The 19,338-nt window shown below is 35.7% G+C and overlaps 3 protein-coding genes and 1 pseudogene across 4 annotated transcripts; 1 reads left to right on the top strand and 3 right to left on the bottom strand.

Annotated features, from left to right (window-relative positions):
• Positions 1 to 346: 346 nt before the first annotated feature.
• LOC114305094 (uncharacterized) lies at positions 347 to 7,060 on the top strand. Its single transcript, XM_082904928.1, has 14 exons — positions 347 to 592; positions 1,606 to 1,803; positions 1,903 to 1,942; positions 2,058 to 2,141; positions 2,602 to 2,844; positions 2,942 to 3,034; positions 3,263 to 4,005; positions 4,562 to 4,696; positions 4,784 to 5,640; positions 5,778 to 5,868; positions 6,048 to 6,143; positions 6,222 to 6,440; positions 6,544 to 6,671; positions 6,763 to 7,060. Exons 1-14 carry the CDS (start codon positions 347 to 349, stop codon positions 6,911 to 6,913), a joined length of 3,324 nt encoding a protein of 1,107 aa, XP_082761054.1. The 3' UTR covers positions 6,914 to 7,060.
• A 567-nt stretch (positions 7,061 to 7,627) lies between these two features.
• On the bottom strand, positions 7,628 to 9,167 carry LOC145807711 (uncharacterized). Its single transcript, XM_082906390.1, has 2 exons — positions 8,954 to 9,167; positions 7,628 to 8,592 (listed from the first exon to the last, which is right to left on the bottom strand). Exons 1-2 carry the CDS (start codon positions 9,133 to 9,135, stop codon positions 7,950 to 7,952), a joined length of 825 nt encoding a protein of 274 aa, XP_082762516.1. The 5' UTR covers positions 9,136 to 9,167; the 3' UTR covers positions 7,628 to 7,949.
• Positions 9,168 to 9,806: 639 nt separating this feature from the next.
• Positions 9,807 to 12,364, bottom strand: LOC145807026 (uncharacterized). Its single transcript, XM_082904929.1, has 2 exons — positions 11,882 to 12,364; positions 9,807 to 10,880 (listed from the first exon to the last, which is right to left on the bottom strand). The coding sequence occupies exons 1-2, from the start codon at positions 11,888 to 11,890 to the stop codon at positions 9,807 to 9,809; spliced, it is 1,083 nt and encodes a 360-aa protein (XP_082761055.1). The 5' UTR covers positions 11,891 to 12,364.
• A 4,909-nt stretch (positions 12,365 to 17,273) lies between these two features.
• LOC145807027 (beta-galactosidase 1 pseudogene) lies at positions 17,274 to 18,726 on the bottom strand (annotated as a pseudogene). The gene is made up of 4 exons (XR_014350284.1): positions 18,497 to 18,726; positions 17,748 to 17,837; positions 17,486 to 17,591; positions 17,274 to 17,402 (listed from the first exon to the last, which is right to left on the bottom strand). The product of XR_014350284.1 is annotated as a beta-galactosidase 1 pseudogene (transcript).
• Between the last annotated feature and the right edge of the window lie 612 nt (positions 18,727 to 19,338).

Here is a 19,338-nt window from a genome sequence, read left to right on the forward strand (position 1 = left end):
CACATAACACATCGGAGTAAAACTATGAAAAATATAGACGCGCATCTCGTGCTTGTGTGCTCTTACTACAAAGCAGAAGCCAAACAATCGGTCATACAGCATGTCTGAGTAGATCATAGGTTTCAACCATAAAGTGAGTAGGCCATAACAAAGCACTGATGGACTCCATAAAAACTCCTAAACCAAAAAATCAATTTTTTTTTTTGAAAAACTCAACTTCAAACCCAAAGAAACCGCTGGATCCTTGGAGGTGGCCAGATTTGAAGTAGATCTGACGGTGGAATAGCGGTGACGACTATGGTGAACAATAAAGGAAGAGGAAAATGACAGATATGGCATCGGAGGAATGGAGAAGGAGAAACTTAGCAAATTTCCACCAAGGGAAAAAAGACTCCTGAGAGATGTTGGGAAGAGAGATCTCTCAAAGTTTATTGAACAGAAACACAAGAGGGAAAGAAAAAGGGGGAGAGAGGTGGCCAGCGGCCGAAAGCCCCCTCTCCCTCCCCAAGCGGCGCTGCTCACAAAAACCCTAAGTGAAGGGATAAGGAGAGAAGCTTCCATTCTTAGAGAGAGAGCGTTTACTTATGACTTGGTAATAACTTAGTTATATATATTGTGGTGTTAGTTATGATTTATTATTATATTAGTTATTAAATTATTTTAATTATGATCTATTTTTTTTAATTATTTTTTATATAATATTTGATTATAATTTATTTTTTAAAATTATAACTTATAAATTATTTAATTACAACATTTATAATAATCAATTTCACAAACTGTACAATAGTATTACCCATTTATATTGTGCATATTTTTTAGTTTGCAGCTCAAAGAGCGTGGGACACTAAAGGCACTTTTGGAAAGAATTAAAAAAATTAAATATTAATTTTTAATTTATTTTGAATTACGTTATTTTTCATATTTTTTAATATATTTAAAATTTTTTTTTAAAAAGTTAACTTTTTTTTTAACAATCTTTTCAGTATAATCTTAAAAACTAAGTATAATTTTTCTTAGAGAGCTTTTTTAGTAAATCCATTCTCTAAGAGTGGAGTTCCAGGAAACCCATACTGTTTTATAATATTCCATTAGGTCCATTTTATACAAAAAGACCAAAAAGCCCTAAAAAACACGCGTCCCTCTCTCTCTCTCTCTCTTTGAATCTAATAACCGTTTCTCTTCCCCTCTCTATTCTTGCGCAAGAAATCACGCACAGTACCTCTAGAGTCCAGAAATCCAAACCATATTCCACATCGCCTCGACGCCCCGAAGACTGTATTCCTTCCATCGTTGCATCGTCACATCGTCTCATCATCTTCTCCCCATCCCTACGCCGAGAAGCCTGTCTTCGTTCGATCGTCACATCGTCTCATCATCTTCTTCGCCGTTCGTACGCCCAGAAAACTGTATACGTTTCTTCGTCGAATCGTCCCTTCGTCTCAACATCTTTGTCGTCGAAATGGGCAAAAAACGTAAGCATTCATTTATTCTGAACCCCTCAATCGTAATCCCTAAATTTTTTCATTTTTGCACTCATAAACATTACACTTGCCATTACATTGTGTTCACAACTGTCAACAATCGACAATGTTATAGTTGTAGTTGTTATTATTGAAAAATGTGAACATTCACATTGATTGGAAATGGTTTGATGATCAACTTATTCCAGATGTTACCCCGTTGTTGTCCAATGCTGTGACCATTAACATGGTTTCAAAAATTTTTTGGCCAGTTCTTTTTCTGTTGCTGTGGGTAACAGATATGAACATTCACATAGAGTTAAAATGTTTGCGTAATCAGGTATTAATGGTGTTGTTGTTGTATGCTGTGAAAATTCACAGGCATTGACACACTTTGGCCAATTCTGTTGTTGTTCTTTTTGTTGGAAACTGTGAACAGTTACATTGCCTGAACATTGTAGGACAATCAGATATTATTGGTTTATCTTGTTATAGGCTGTGAACATTCGCATTGCCTGAAAATTTTTGGACAGTCATATATTTTTGGGGTTGTTGTTCTATGCTGTCAACATTCACATTTGCTGGAATTTTTAGGAGAGTCAGATGTCGGTGGTGTTAATGTTCTTCGATGTGAACATTCACATTGCCTGAATGTTTCAGTTCGATCATATATTATTGGTGCTTTTGGGCTAGTATGTGAAATTTCACGTTGTGTGGAACATTGGCCTGAAAATTTATGACATTCAGATATTATTGAACTTTCACATTGCCTGAAAGTTTTAGTTCAATCAGATATTATTGGTGCTTTCGGTCTAGGCTGTGAACATTCACATTGTCTGAAAATTTGCCTGAAAAATTTAGGACATTCAGATAGTATTTGTGTTGTTGTTCTATGCTGTCAACATTCACATGCCCTTCAAATTTTAGGAGAGTCAGATGTCGGTGGTGTTAATGACATACGATATGAACATTCACATTGACTGAAGGTTTAAATTCGATCAGATATTATTTGTGCTTTTGTTCTACTGTGAACATTCACATTGAATGTAAAATTTGCCTAGAAATTTACACAATACAGATATTGTTGGTGTTGTTGTTCTATGCTATCAACATTCACATTTGCTGGAAATTTTTGTAGAGTCAGATGTCGGCGATGTTAATGTTCTACCATGCCAACATTCACATTGCCTGAAAGTTTTAGTTCAATCAGATATTGTTGGTGCTTTTGGGCTAGGCTGTGAACCTTCACATTGTCTGAAAAATTTGCCTGAGAATTTAGGACAGTCATATATTATTGGTGTTCTTGTTCTACGCTGTCAACATTCACATTTCCTGGAAATTTTAGGAGAGTCAGATGTTGTTGGTGTTAATGTTTTACTATGTGAACATTCACATTGCATGAATTTGTTACTTCAATCAGATATTTTTGGTGCTTTTGATGTAGGATGTGAACATTCTCATTGTCTGAAAAATTTTAGTTGAGTCAGCTATTATTGGTGCTGTTGTTCTATGCTGTGAACATTCAAATTGCTTGAAAATTTTAAGAGAGTCAGATTTTATTTGTGCTGTTGGTATATGCTGTGAACATTCACATTCCCTGACGATTTTAGGACAATCAGATATTATTGGTCCTGCTCCTATGTGAATGTTCACAACCACAAACAAACTCTGGTGATTCACACCAACGCACACAACTGTGAACATGCACACCAGTGGAATAGTGTGAATGTTCACATCTGTTCGACTATGCTAATCACATGAGCCTTCACTTATTTTTTTTTAAATGCTCCATTTTGCAGACGTCGCACACAAGAAAACCGGAAAGAGAAAAAGAGATGAGTCCCATGCGAAGGAAGAAACCCCAAAAACAAATACTTGCACCAATGTCGACAAGCGCCATGTGAACTACAGATCTAATATGACAGGACTGGTCAAATTAATGAAAACCACCAAGTTCACAGAAGCACAGCTTCGCTGCCTTCGACAAACCCCTTTTTGGAATTTGTTTGACGCATTGAGAAACAATCAAATTGACCTGGATAAATGCATGAAGTATGATGATGTTGTTGTGCATGTACTACAAATGTACCAAGCTTCAGAGGATGCCTTCTACATTGGGCAGAAGAAGATGAAAATACACAACAGCGACATCAAGCTGATTTTCGGTGTGGACTGTGGCAGCAAGCCAATGGACATAACATACGGTGCGAAACCAAAGACTGGCATTGTAAACAGAAGATGCAAAAACGTAAGCCGGTTGACTTCAAAGTGGATACAAACCCTTTTGACCGAGGCATTGAAAGGAAAAAAGAAAGATGACAACGAAGAAGTTGCCCGACTAGTGTGCATGTATGCTTGCCAGAAGCTTTTTTTCTCAACAAGCGGAGAGACAATAGGATGGGGCTACTACGCACATATGGTCCCACTGGAAAGCATGCAACAATATGATTGGGCGAAGCAAATTAGGACAATGTTGACATCGTCTATTTCCCAAAATGACAAAAATCCAGCAAAAGTCACCGGCTGTGTCATGTTATTGATGGTAAGTACCCATGTTTTCCAATAGTAAGATTGAAATGTCCTCCAGTGTTTTTCATCTAAGCCAACTGTCAACATTGGCATCTGCACCTCTGATGTGAATGTCCATAGGCAATTGTATTTCACATATGTGAATGTTCACATCTGAACCACTGATCATAACATACTACTGTGCATGTTCACAACAGTGCCAAAGCACTTATGTTTCTGTCATCATTCACATCAGTGATTCAAATGTGAACAGTGTGAATGTTCACATTCAATGATAATGTACCACCCTGAATGTTTACCACACTGCTCTGTAGGCAATTATGTTTTCACTACTGTGAATGTTCACATCTGAAGCAGTTAATGTGACTGATCACATTGACTCATAACATAACTCTGTGAATGTTCACAACAGTGCCACATCGTTCACGGTTAGCAGATGTGAATGTTCACATTCAATGACAATGTGCTACTGGGATGTTCACAACAATGCCACTGTGATTAATGTTCACATAGGTTGCCATTACTCTGCAAATGCTAAATAACAATATGCGATTCTTGTTTTATTGAAGTACTGGTTGTGTGAGCACACAACCATCCTCCAACCTCACAGACCCAATGCTTTTCCTCGCTGTGTGAAGTGGGATCTGACTGCTTTGCAGAAGAAGATGAAAACCATCTCCTTAGCAGATTTGGGTTTTAATGAGGTAGGGCCTTCAACTAGTGATCCAAACATTCACATTATAACACCACCCAAATATATGCGTTAATTAACATAATTTTTTCATTTCCAGGTTAATGCCGGTGAACTCTTTGCAATCCCAACAGAATTACAAAAGTTCAAGCGTAAAACATTGAAGGTGGAGCCTGAAATTTATGAACCAGGCAGAAAATGTCCCAACATTTCTGACATCAAGGGAGAACAACACAGTGGCAGCAGCTCCCACTTTTCTGGGGATGGGGTAGACCTGAAGGACAGTGATGAGGACATTGACATTCCATTTACCAGCCAACATTATGACAGAGCTATTGTAATACCAGACACAAACCACCCTGATATCATTGACGTCCTTATCCAAGAAAATCGGAAGGCTTGGGGCGTCATAAGGCAATGGGAAGCAAAGTACAAACACCTTCAATTTTCATGGGAGTTGAGGGCAAGAGTCATAGCTGATCTTGAGCATAGATTGTTTAACCAGACCAGCCCGCCCAACGTGAATATCGAAATGAAGAAGTCCATGGAGCAGAAGGATCAAGAAATCAAACGCTTAACGCAGCTGGTCATCGACTTAGAATGCGATAAAACAATTCTTCAGGATCTTTACGATGACCAGTCAGTCCACATTGTCACACAAGCTATGTCAGAAAGGCAACCCCCTAGCCCAATGCAACACAATTTCAGCCCACCTTCTAGGGTCAAGCGTATAAAGGAAAAAGATCGCAAAGAACATCGACTGCCTGACTTCCAATACCCAGATTTACCTGGCCAAAAGCAGCCCCCTCCAGTAGAAATGGTTGAAGATGAGGAGGAACACCCACCAGCGAAGCAGCCAAAAAAATTATCCTTCACCAAGAAGTTCAAAGTCTGGGCCAAGATGTCCAAACATGACAAACAAAAGGTCCAAGCTTTACAAAAAAATGGAGGCGATGAGTAAGTGACTGTGCAAACATCCAATGTTAACATTCACATTCCGTAATAGTCTATATTCCTAACTCTGTTCAGTTTTTTTGGGTTGTTGAGATATATGCAATGTGAATATTTACATTGGTTTGTTAAATAATGAACAGGCTGCTGGTGTGGAAAGGAGATTCGAAGGCTACACATGTGTATTTTGATGACATTGTCAACCTTATCAAGGAGGAATCAATACACAGCAATGTATGCCATTACAAATATAATTCAGTCTTCATGCATTTGCACACACAGACACACACACACTGATGTTGTATCACATGTGTGAACATTCACAGTTGTGGTTGCTCATAGCAATTGTGAACACTGATGTGAATGTTCACACTCATGTACGATATTCATAATATGACCCCATGTTTGTGCAGCTCATAGATGCATATGCTGAACTGTTGCATGAACAACAAGAGGTGGTCAACCCAACTTCAGATGAAGCCTCATTGATCTTCACGAGCATGTGTTTGGTAAAATCTATCATTCCATTACTTGTAATGTGACTGTGAAACTTCACAGTTCATTAATTATTTGTCAAATGTGTACAGAAAGTGATACGAGAGTACCATCCTCGCAAAAGGAGTAAACACATTGACGCACATGTCAGAAACTACCAAGGAGAGAGATACCTACTATTCCCATTGCATCATGAGTACCACTGGACGACAGTTGTGTATGATGCTAAAGAAAATTTGTGGAAGCATTACAACTCGTTGCGCCCAAGACCAGGCATACATGACCCGCATATCGACCAAGCACAGGAAATTGTAAGTGTCTATTTTTCAACACAAACATGACTTGTTCTCGTGCATTAAATGACTGTACACACACATATGTTTGTTGGTCCCTAATGTGAAATTCCATACACAGAGGAACTACATTGAGCATGTTGTGACCGTTATTGGCGAGTCATCACCGCTACACACTAAGTTAGCAGGCCAAAATCCAGCACAACCAACCAAAAGTGTTGATGTCTGTCCTCAACAAGGCGACGCCTCGTAAGCCTCACTAAATTTTTTTTCAAATCCTCCACAACCATTATGCAAATATTCCTGTCAACTGCTAATCAAAACCATTTCACATTTACAGAGTGGACTGCGGACCTGCAGTATGTTACATCATGCGGGCACACGTATATCATGAAGAAATTGTGGGCAGCCTCAGTAGTGCAGAATGGTGTGGACTACGAGATTTGTTAGTGCATAGTTTTTTGAATCATAAGAAATCAGAGCTTCCTTAAAACCTATAGGTGGGGGGTGTCCACCTACGAACTAACCAACAGTCGGTTTGAATGTTAATATGGAAAGCGTTGATATTTTGACACAGCAACTGATTGTAAAACAGTGATACAACATCTGTTAATAGGAAAAAGGCAGCTGCGAATTTTGAACTACTTTTGGTGTTGTTATGTTTTACATATGTGAATGTCCACAATTGTACCGCTAATGTGAATGTTTACAGTCACGTACGATATGCATACTGCTATGTTGTTGTGAGAAAAATTTCTGCAAATGTTTGAACCTGACTGTTGTTAAGTACACATACTTTGTGCAGGAGTGTACACTTGGTCTACGTGACATAATTACGGATCACATACACATGTGTGAACATTCACATTTGTGGTTGCTCATAGCAATTGCAAACACTGATGTGAATGTTCACACTCACGTACGATATTCATAATGCCGTGTTGTGATGAGCATTCACTTATGATATTCAAATGCATATGCACTAATGTTTAGATTCACTTACGATATTCATATGCACTAACGTTTACAGCTATGACTGTTCACTGTTTCAACACTGATGTGAATGTTCATAATCACTTATGATATTCATAATGCCGTGTTTTGATGAGCATATTTGATGCGATTTGTGGAACTAGTTTTCAATGTAACACACATACCTTGTGCAGGAATGTACACATTGTTTGCATGACATCATTACGGGTAACATGAACAGGTGTGAATATTCACATTTCTTTACATTCGTAACAGTTGTACATGTTCACACCATGTCAATCTTCATGAATGTGAAAGTTCACATCACATCTTGTATTCATGTCGACATTGACAACAATAAGGTAAAAACGTTCAACCCATGTGCAAGTATTCACATAATATGATTCGTTTACGTAAGTGTGAATGTCCACATCATGTATTTATCGTTACAACTGTATCAAAAAATCAGTTTCGTACAGAAAAAGAAAATGAAAAGGCACAAATGAATATAAGAATCCAATGTAAAACACAACGTTAAAATGAAAAATGTACATCCTATATCGGCTCCTTGCATGACTTCCGATTATGGCTCCCCAGCTTATCACATCTCCCGCACCTTATTTGCTTAAGTTTCTCACCCCTTGATGGGATCCTATTCTTTTTCGGCCTTCCGGGTGGTCTTTTCACAGTTGGCGGGTATATAGTGAAGTCCATGGGATCAAAAGACGGCTTCTCCACCGATGGTATAGGGAATATGGCACCCGAATACGCTCCACGATATGTCTGTACATGAAAGTAATGTTCCACACAATCATTGAGATTGTAACGGCTCTTCTGAATGGCAACAACAGCATGGTCACATGGGAATCCGTTAATTTGCCATTTGAAGCACGAACATGTACGCCTCGCAACATCAACAGTGACAGATGGTATCGAATGTACTTCAAACACATTCTCATTGGCTTTGCTAACTTGCCAAGACCTGCTGTTATTGAACGAATCCATAAGCCTTGTTTCAAATGTAGGACAAATAAGCTCATTCCATTTGTTTGCTTGGTCACGCCGTGCAGACATTTGCCGCATCAACTGAGTACGAATTGTGTCCACCATTTGAGTGATAGGAAGATTACGCGCTTCTTTAATCCAGTTATTAAATGACTCCGCCGCATTGGAAGTCATCTCCCCATAACGCATGCCCCTGCACAATATCACAAACATTTTACACCCCGAAAGTTAACAGGTTTGAACACTCACGTTGACTGATGTGAACATTAACACCATTCGCAGTGGACATTAACATCAACTTACACGATGCACAGATGTGAACACTAACATCAACTTAAATGACAGAATGATGAGAATGTTAACAACAGCAAAATATGACAACTTGTTTGAACATTCACATCATTCAAATGAGTCATTGCTATCAGATGTGAACATTCACATCACTGACATTGAACGTGAAACACAATTGGAATATTTTTACAAATCGTAACTGATAATTCACATCGCTACCATTTTGACTTGCCCAATGGAACAGTTTATGAAACTGTTATTACCTGAAGTATGAATTTGCCCAGTGCTCAGGTGCCAAGTCCTTGAAGAAATCATGTGCTCGTTGTTTACCCTCCTCTTTTAATTTTGCAAGCTTTTCATGGAACCCTACCACAGTTGGCTCATAAGCACAATCACCCAAACTACTTACTAGGTGATCCCTGAAGCCATTATCAATTCCTTTCATCCGGTCTCTTAAATTGCTCTTCAAGTGCTGTAAGCAATAACCGTGATGGCCCGATGGGAACACCTTCGGCATAGCTTCTAACAAGCCAAGATTACGATCCGAAATAAAAGTAATCTTACGGTTACCATCAACAACCTTCCCAAGTTCATGCAAGAACCACGACCAATTCGCCGTGGTCTCCGAATCAACAACCGCAAATGCAACAGGAAACAGACCTACAACACAACACCAATACACAACTGTTCACAGTATTCCAAAATGAATAGAAAACAATATAAACGAAACAGGTCATGTGATTGTTCAGCAATTGATAATGTGAACATTCACATTAACGCCCATCAATAATTCATTTTTGATTGTTCAGCAACTGATAATATGACCAATCACAGTAATGCTCATTAACAGATCAACTGACAGTAGTATACACTGATCTGAATGTGAATGTTCACACAACTATCATTAGCAGGCACAGATGTACAATACTGTGAATGGATCAATGTAAAATAATGTGAATGTTCACATTCCAGGCATCAGCAGACACAGATGTGAACATTCACATCAGTGCATACTAATGTCAATGTTCACAGTACTTATAATTTCTCCATCACTCATTTGTCCGTACTATGCATGTCAATGTGAATCTTGACATGAATATAGAGGTAAAAAAATTACTAACCATTGTTTCCGTCTTTTGCCGTTGCCGCCAGTAGCTGACCTTTGTACTTTCCTTTAAGGAATGTTCCATCCAAGAATAATAAAGGCCGACAAGAATTGAACCCAGAAATACACGCAGCGAATGACACAAAGAAACGACGAAACTGTTGACTACTCGCATCATAGTCAATATTGACATAACTCCCCGGATTGTACCGCATCACCGCATCCGAATACCACCGCAGCTGGTCAAACGATAATGAGTGATCTCCATGAATACTAGCCTTTGCTTTCTCCACAGCCAACCATACGACGTGGTAACTCACATCTAGCCCATAATCCCTCTTCAAAATAGTAACAACATCACACGGCCGAGTCAACGGCTTGTCCCTCACAATTTCAGATATGGTACTCGACACCAAATCCGAACTAACTCGTGGATTCTTCGATGTTCGGACATCCGTACCACACGTATGCACATCACTAAAACTCTTGATGTAGAAAAAATCATTTGCTCGTTGTGCTCTACAATGTATAGCCCACAAGCAGCCCCTCTCCTCCCGCATCGCACACACAGCAGTAACTCTTGTTGTCTCGTTCTTCACATATGTAAACTGAAACCCACATTGGATGGCGTACTTACATAAAACGTCACGAAATTCTTGTGCACCTCCAACAAACCGTTGTCCCACATGCGTAATACCATTTGCCCAAGAGGCTGACAACAACACCTTCTCGTTATGGTGGCAAAATCTTCGTAATGCATCAATTTCTTCCTCAACCCCCACACGAACCAATCCCAAACTAGTCGACTGAACAGTACCACTTTTCAACTCAACCACAACTTCTACATGTTGTACCCCCATTGATTTAGCAAGCAGTAACATGTTCTGAAATTCTTCCTCATTGTCCAAATCACACTTCCTAATCCCAGGTAGTTTACAGAACAGTGAAATAGAACCAGCAGACAACTCATCCCATTTCTCACACAAACACTCCACCAAACGAGAATAACACATTGCGCGGGCAACATTTATTACAGTTGTACTGCAACCATATGTACACACCAACAGCATAAAGGTATCCATCTCCTATAAAAACACAAAAACCACAACAATGAACATTAATATAAATCAATATGAAAATTCACTTTGTGCAGAAAATGGATGAGAACGCGTACAACAGAAGTGCTAAATCCATGCTTCAGAATACGAAGATGTGAACATTCACATTGTTGTTAACAACATGTCAACATTAAGGAAACATCAAAGTAAAATGACAAAATCAACAATCTTCACATCATATTCGCGCGATGTGAACATTTACATTCAAACAGACACTCTAAATTATATGACACACACAGAGCCTCATTCAGCAAACATCAATTTCAAATGAGAACATCCACATTCTTCACATAATCCACATTAACAAATTGTTAACATCCACATTGACCTACATACTGATAATCAAATCATCTACAGAGATCCTCATTACGCATGCGTCCAAGTAAAATCAGAACTACACATTTAATCAAAATCGACATCAAAAATCACATTGTGCAACTAATCAAAAATTACTACGTGTACAGTTCAGGTGCTAAATCCATAATTCACAAATACAAAGATGTGAACATTCACATTTATATTAACAAGATGCCAAAATTGCAAACATCAAAGTAAAAATGAGAACACCAACAAACTTCACATAATATTAACAAAATCTGAACATTTACATTGAAACATACACTCTGAATTATATCACACCACACAGAGCCTCATTAAGTAAACATCAATTTAAAATGAGAACATCCACATTCTTCACATAATCCACATTAACAAAATGTCAACATTCACATTGCCATATGTACTGATAATCAAATCATATACACAGATCCTCATGACGCATACAACTAACTAAAATGAGAACTAACACTGTTCTTCACATAATATGAATGTACTCCTCTCCACATGACGACGTAAGAAGCATATAATTGAAAAGCCAGCGCATCCAAATCACATCAATCAAAAAACAGAGCATCTGCTTCATCATACAAATGAACTGAACATTTATTCACAATCAAATTGATACTAACCTTAACCATGCAATCCTACAATCCTCCAGAAAGTCGAACACAACTGATTCGAACTACTTAAAGCTCGGAAAATGTGACAGCCGAACAGCTACCTCTTCGTCATCTTCACTCGCAAACCACAGAACCAGAACCAGACTAGAACACCAACAATGAAACCCTAGCACCACCAATCCTTCGAACGAGTATGCAAAACATAAACGTATCTCTTGGAATTGGCTTGACGAAGAGAAACGTAAAATGGAAACTGCCAAACTGAATCACCGAGAAAACAGCCACGTAAACAGCCACATATTATGTAAATGCGTATAACACTGTACACATACATATATATATATGGGGGGCAAAATAGTCCAGTAAAATATGTTAAATTAGGAAAATGGACCTTATGGAATAAAAAGAAAAGTTCATGGGACTAATCAGGTTATCATATTCTTTAGTGGACCTAATGGGTTATAACAACTCTAGAATGGATTTATCAATAAAAATCTCTTTTTCTTATTATTAAAAGCTCGATTGTGGAACTTACTCGCAACGTATCACGCGAATCCCACTTTTAAACTTTTTTTTAAAAAAAATTAGCCATGACATTTCTTTCCATCACATCACTGGAATAATCCCATAGTACATGGACCCACTAAGCTCCACCCCATTAAAATAAAAAATTATTGGGTAGCTGTGAAGTTTGATTTGGAATGTGAATTGATTTTTTGTATTTTATTTTTTTAACCTTGTAGTATGGGATTAAAATAGTTTTATTTGGAGTAGAGTTTTATGATTTTTTTGACGTTTGGAAAATAAAAAAATAAAATAATTATAATTTAAATGTGATAATTTTTAGTCTAAAATTAAAAAACTAACAATGATACATTCTTTTAAATCAATAAACTCCAATGACATGAAAAGTCAAAAAAAGAAAAAAAAAAAAAAAGCACAAGACACAAACTTCACTATTATAATAGGATCCACACCCCATTAGAGCTGTTAGAGCTCCTTTATTAGAGTTCTAAAATATTTTTATTAAAAATCTAATTTCATCTTTTTTGACTGAAATCCAACCTAATCCAAACATACATGCCAAACGAGCATTGAAGCTAATGCAAATTCTTGAATCCTACTTCCTCTACAAAGCACAACACAATTGAAGCACCACTTTACAGAACCCAAGACCAACCAATAAGGTCAAGTTTGGGAAGATTAAATAAGTGCATTTTTTAATTTTTTTTGTATTATGTGTAGAAAAAATAGAGAGGAGATGTTGATTAATGCGACCCAAAAAAGATAAAAAGATGAAATAAGTGTACTTTTTTAAGTTAGCCAAACTTGGCCTAACTTTTCCATTAAGGGGGCAATTTGAGAAAAGCTAACTTTTTAACTTTTTAACTCATTTTAAATCACATTATGGCTCATATTTTTTACACACAAAAAAACCAAAAAAAAAAAAAACTAAACCAACTTTTAACCAACTTCCTAAATCACCTCATGTCCCAACTGTTGTACAATATTTATTAAGGTGACCGTGATACCATTCTGATTCTTGTTGTAATCATTTAATGAACATTGCAAATATAATTTTGTGAAAAGCTCTTATTTTTCACTTTTTTTGTTTTAAATATTAATTTTTTAAAAAAAATTTGTCTAATATATATATACTAGTGGATGACCCGTGCCTACGGCACTCTAAGTTTTTTTTAAAAAAAAATTCACATTCAAGTTAATACATTTTGACCAATAAAAAATAAAATTTAAGACAAACTATTGAATAGTTATGATTTATTCAATTCATTAATAATTCTTCATATTCAAGGTTAAACTCCATGTCACAGTGTATATGAAACTTTCAGTATACACATATAGACAATTACAGTCATTTTTAATTCCCTTGTCCTTTTACTTTGTAATTACAATATGAAATCAGGAGAGATTTACTTAATACATATAGTTCATAAATTAATTTGAAACCAAAACATAAATAATCATACATTCTATATGTATAGCCTCAAGTGTAGTCCCACTTTAAACTTGATTCAACATCTCTATATGCATTTTAGATCTGATTATTTCTTATTGCCAATAGCACACCACCATAAATGCTTGATGCTTGAAAAAGATCAAAAGATCCATTTGCAAATCCAATTGATCTTTCAAAGGGAATTACAATCTCACAAACAAATATCTTTCAAATGGAACCATTTGATCTATTCACGTTAAATAAACTCATTCTATCCATTACATTATACGCATACATATGTGTATGCATTTATAGTATTTAAAGAAGGAATGACAGTAAAAAGAAAAGACTTTTTATGTTAGATACGTATTGTCTCCCAGTTGTGCAATCCATGTCACCCACTTGTATATTTCATCACCTAATAACCTGTAATTCAAGTGATGAAAATGAACAATAGAAGGGGGAAAGGAAAAAAAAAATCAAAGAAAATTTTAAAGACTGGAGAGTAGTATTTTAAGAAGAGCCATTTGAGGAAGTAGTGCTTACATACAGGCAAAAAGGAAAGACGAAGTGGGTGGAGTGGCTATTGGGCATGTCAACATTGTTGATTCCTCTGTATCAAACTGATAAACATCAACCCAACTTCGATTTCGGTGGCTGAGTACATGAGAGAGAGAGAGAACTTAGCCATTCAAAAAGCACCAAAATGGTTGTTACTCCATAATTTTTCTGAAATCTTCTTGTTACTCCATAATGGCACATTAGGAACTACAAATTAAAAACTGAACTGATATTCGAACTGAACATACTGTGTCATCGCCTAGATGTTAACAAAGAAAATTTTGGAAGAAGAAATGATAAAGTTCACAAATTACAATTTAACAATCAACTTAATGATAAAAACTTAAATTCCACAATTTAGGAAAGAGGGCAAAACTACCAGTTATGCCAAATCCACTTGGGAAAAAATAATAGTTCAAATATGATTCTGTGTTTATTCAAAATTCCAAAAAATGTAATTAGCATAATTACGCTTGTATCAAAAACGTGATCTAATCAAAACCCACAAATGAAACCAAATAAGTAGTAGAAAATGCTAGAAAAGTTATGATGAAATTCAGTCAATAGTGGCAAGTACTCCAAAACCAAATTTCAGTCATGACCATAACATCTCACACCTTCAATTCAACTTAAAAAAATAAAAAATTTATATTTTGAATTCCACACAAATTGAATTCAAAACCTAACCAGTATAAAAATTAAAAATTAAAAAGCAAATTGAGATTTAGTTGAGAGAGGGAGGAAGTGAATCAACAACTATTAACAACTCTATTGAAACTCTATTCAAAATCACGTAATAACAAAGGTTACATGCAAAAACAAAATTAAATGTCCCAAATGACCAATACTCAACAAAACAGCCCCATCCACAAAACTTTTTAGTTCAAACTTCCCAATTTCATTTGATTATTCAAGTAAAAATGATAAAATTTACAATGAAATCATGAAAATGTCCTATTTAACCCAAAAGTCAGTATATATTCATTTTACTATTACCCAATACTATTAATTTAACTAAATTGAATCAATCTGACAAAGATATGAGCTATTGCACTATGTTTTTCTACGCATTTTGTTAGTTTCTTTTGATCAAGAATCAAACCATCTATTTCAAGCAATCAATCAAAACCACACACATATACAGATGCCAAACTAATAATATAAAATTTAAGCTAAAGATGCACTGTTTTATGTCAATATCAATAACCTACCAATCAATAATACCAAGAACAAATAGAGATTAGATTCCACAATGAACATAGTTAAATCATTACACTATGAAAAAAAAATAGAATTTGGAAATCAAATTGAAAGCAGGCTAACAAATAGAATGCTTCTCTGTTAAACCAACTAATAATGATGAAATTCTAAATAACCAATTAGAGGATTCTATGTAAATAAGAATACTTTTGTTAATGAGATTAATCAAAAATTGAACTGGATGATATTACAATTAGAGAATTCTATCCAAATTATGATGTTAAATATATGACTTGAGAAGACATCAAATAGCACCAAAAAAACTGAATAGACTTCAAATAAATGTGAAAAAGACAAAAAAAATTGAAACAATTAGAGGACACTATTATTTTTCTTTCCTTCTTCTTCTTCTTGATTTTTTTTTTCAAAGAATGTTTTTTAAAGGGAAAACCCTATTTCCTTACCCTTGCGGTGTTGAAAACCGCATTCTTGCAATCGGGGAGAATGCTGACGGACCAAGGAGGGAGGTCATATCGCATATTTTGGAAGGTCACTGTTGCTGAAGATTTTGTGTCATAGTTTGCAAGGAATGCAGCACAACCAGACTTTGAGTTAAATACATGAACCTGGAAAATGAAAAATAATGAGAAAAGGAGCTAATATCGATGATTGTCAAAAAGATGCACATGAAGAAAATTGTAGTAGATATGCATAGCTTTCTTGTAGCCTCAGAAGAGTTAATCAAACCTGGAGATTATTGCCTGGCCAAGTCACTGTAGGATATGTAGAAACTAAAGCCGGTTCACATAGCTTGATGGCTTGATGCAAATCTCTCAAATGTCCCCATTTTGGTTCCCTTTGTAATCCTTGCATATGATAAATTACCCATCATAAAAATGCCAAAAATATCATTATTTGCATCAGAAAAGCCCTACCATATAACATACATACAGGCAGAATATCATGGGCAGAGCTAGCAAATGGCAACTGGCAAGTGTGCAAATTTCTCAAATGCCCCAACTGAACTTTTAAAAAATTCTATTTTGACATATATTTGTGAAAAAAGTTTCCAATTTTACCCTTTCAGATTTTATTTTTGCCCATGAATCTTATATTGTCCACTTTGCTTCAATGAAGTCCTTACAATTGCTTGTATGTTATTTTGCTAAGTAAGAACTTTTTCTTGAGATTATTTTTTCTTTTTTATCCTTCCCTCATTTCTCTTTTACTTCTTTGTTTTTCTCTCTATTTCCTCTCTTGTTCCCCAAATATGAGATGCTCTTGCAAAGGTGAACCATTCTTTTCATCCCATCGATGTTCAATCTCTTTCACTCTCTTGCCTGTTTAGTTTAAAAATTATATCTGGGGATTGAACGATTGAATAATACTTCTATGTGATTGGTGTTTATGTGATATTGAATTGTGTATTGTTTTTTTATTATCACTTCAAATTGTTTACTTCTTTTGATTGTCAATTATGAAAAAGATCATTTATAGTCCACAAAACAAAAATCTTTATTCTGCTCCCAGGTAGAATAATTGTGCTAATGATCTCATGTGCTACATTGTACGGTCCTATTCCTTCCATGCAATGTGTGTTTGCACAAATAGACTACTTGTATGCATTGGCAACAATCTTAAATCTTAATTGCTTAAGTAAAGATTGTAATACAAACAAAAACCTCAGCATAATATAATCAAGTTATTTTCATGTGTATGCATAACATATTCGTCAATTGGGGCATCATAATCATAGCTAGTGGCAATGAAGAGACCAGCAGTCGTCCGTCCAAAATTTGTTCCTCCATGGTACTAATGAAAGAAAAAAAAATAAGAAATATAAAAAATATACTTTACTTGATATAAGATAAACATACAATTAAGAATTAACTCACCATATAATAATTAATAAAGGAACCATTATTCTGTATAAACCTTGCCACTGAAAATGCCAAGTCTTCAACAGGTCTCTGAGGAATTGGACCACCAAACTTTGTATACCTGAGGATAAAACAGAGGAATCCAAAGACTGAATTAAGAAATTCAGAAAAAATGTACCGTTGTTTGAATGATGAAACAATTTATAATTAAAACAACAAAGAAATAGGGGGAAAAAAAAAGTTTTTAAGTTATATGGGTGACATATGTGTGACTTACCAGCCAGTCCAAGCTTCAGTCCACATTTTTGGGTTATGGCTCTTTTTTCGGTCTGAAGGCTTCGCAGTAAAAACCATTGCAAGTGTCTATCTGTAAGATGATCAAGTGAGAGAGAGAATCGATAATTTGCCATTGTACAATTCAAGAAAATGAAAATTCAATGCAAAATATTTTTGGGTAGGTACAATCCAAAATATGACTATCAAGAAAAAAAACACATTCTCATCTTTTCATTATTTTTCTAAACCACAGATAGATAAAAATCCAAACCCATTACCCCCTCCCAAAAAAAAAAAGGAAAAAAAAAAATTGATTACGTTGATTATCATCTGATGAGACATTAAAATTTGGGCCACTGATTATTCAAAAGATTCACTCAAGAAATGAACTGCCCCAGCTCCACTCAAAATAGTTAAGCAAAAATTAATGGCAGAATCATAATCATGATCATTCCCAAGAATATTTAACATTCAAAACTAATATCTCACATTTAATGTGAATCTCTGAATCTCCCATCTCTTAGTCATATAATGTCGTAACATTCAAAACAACTCTCACTTCGATCCAACAAACACCCCATATTGGAATCATATACATCCATAATCATATATAAAATCTATATATACATCCATATATAAAATCTATATATAAAATCTACATATATATACATATACATCCATAATCATCCATAATCATATATAAAATCACATAATCATACATAATACATACAAATGCATATATATACATACATTTGGTCCCATCTCTGAATCTCCCATCTCTGAGTCATATATATAGTTGCTCCATTCGGTCGAAAGAGAGACGATGACGATTAGGAAGAGAGAAGGGAGGAAGAGAGAAGATGAAGAGACTAATAGGGGTTTTGGGTTCGGTTGCCTGCAAGGGTTGATGGGGAGAGAGAGAGAGAGAGAGAGAAGGTGGGTCAGATTTCAAAATTTGAAATCAGAAACAAAGAGATGAGAGTGTGTGTCTGAGAGACGGGCTGTGGGTTGAAAATGATCTTGGATCAAATAGAGTGAGACATTGTGAGCCTTTGGATTGAGTTCAATCCAATGGTTCATATTTTGACAAACAGAAAAAAAGAGTTGTTTTGTTATATAGATATAACCTCAGCCATTGGATAGATATTACAATTGATCTAGACCATTGGATCAAATGTATCTCACACACATTTTTGACATAAATTCAAAATCCTTCTTGCCTTATTATATAGATATATATAAGAAAAGTTTACAATATATATATATATATATATATATATATATATATTTATAACTTAAGGTTCTTCACTCGTTTCTTCACACTACTTTCTAAAGAAAATCGCAAGCTCTCTCCCTCCGAGAGTATCATCACACATCGAGCTCGGCTATGAAAATTAATGATCTCATCAAACTCCGTCTGTCCCCAACGACGAGAAGCTTCCCATCCCCAAGTTTGGCCATGAAAGAAGACCAAGAACACCAAGTACACAAACAATATATATATCACTCAATGATGTGATCGAGATCGCGAAAGTCATGAAATCGAGATTAATGGCCAAAGATTTTACTGGTACTGTTAAGGAGATTCTCGA

Source organism: Camellia sinensis, chromosome 14 (genome assembly GCF_055761805.1).
Source record: "Camellia sinensis isolate YWXY chromosome 14, ASM5576180v1, whole genome shotgun sequence".
NCBI classification, from domain to species: Eukaryota; Viridiplantae; Streptophyta; class Magnoliopsida; order Ericales; family Theaceae; genus Camellia; species Camellia sinensis.

What these genes read in the sequence shown, in the direction of transcription:
- LOC114305094 (XM_082904928.1), top strand. Translation starts at nt 347, where the DNA reads ATGGAGAAGGAGAAACTTAGCAAATTTCCACCAAGGGAAAAAAGACTC. An exon ending in AGTTCGATCATATATTATTG is followed by an intron (nt 2,142 to 2,601) that starts GTGCTTTTGGGC and finishes AAATTTTTGTAG; the next exon opens with AGTCAGATGTCGGCGATGTT. An exon ending in TGGTGTTAATGTTTTACTAT is followed by an intron (nt 2,845 to 2,941) that starts GTGAACATTCAC and finishes GAAAAATTTTAG; the next exon opens with TTGAGTCAGCTATTATTGGT.
- LOC145807711 (XM_082906390.1), bottom strand. Translation starts at nt 9,135, where the DNA reads ATGAAAGGAATTGATAATGGCTTCAGGGATCACCTAGTAAGTAGTTTG. An exon ending in TGGGCAAATTCATACTTCAG is followed by an intron (nt 8,593 to 8,953) that starts GTAATAACAGTT and finishes GATATTGTGCAG; the next exon opens with GGGCATGCGTTATGGGGAGA.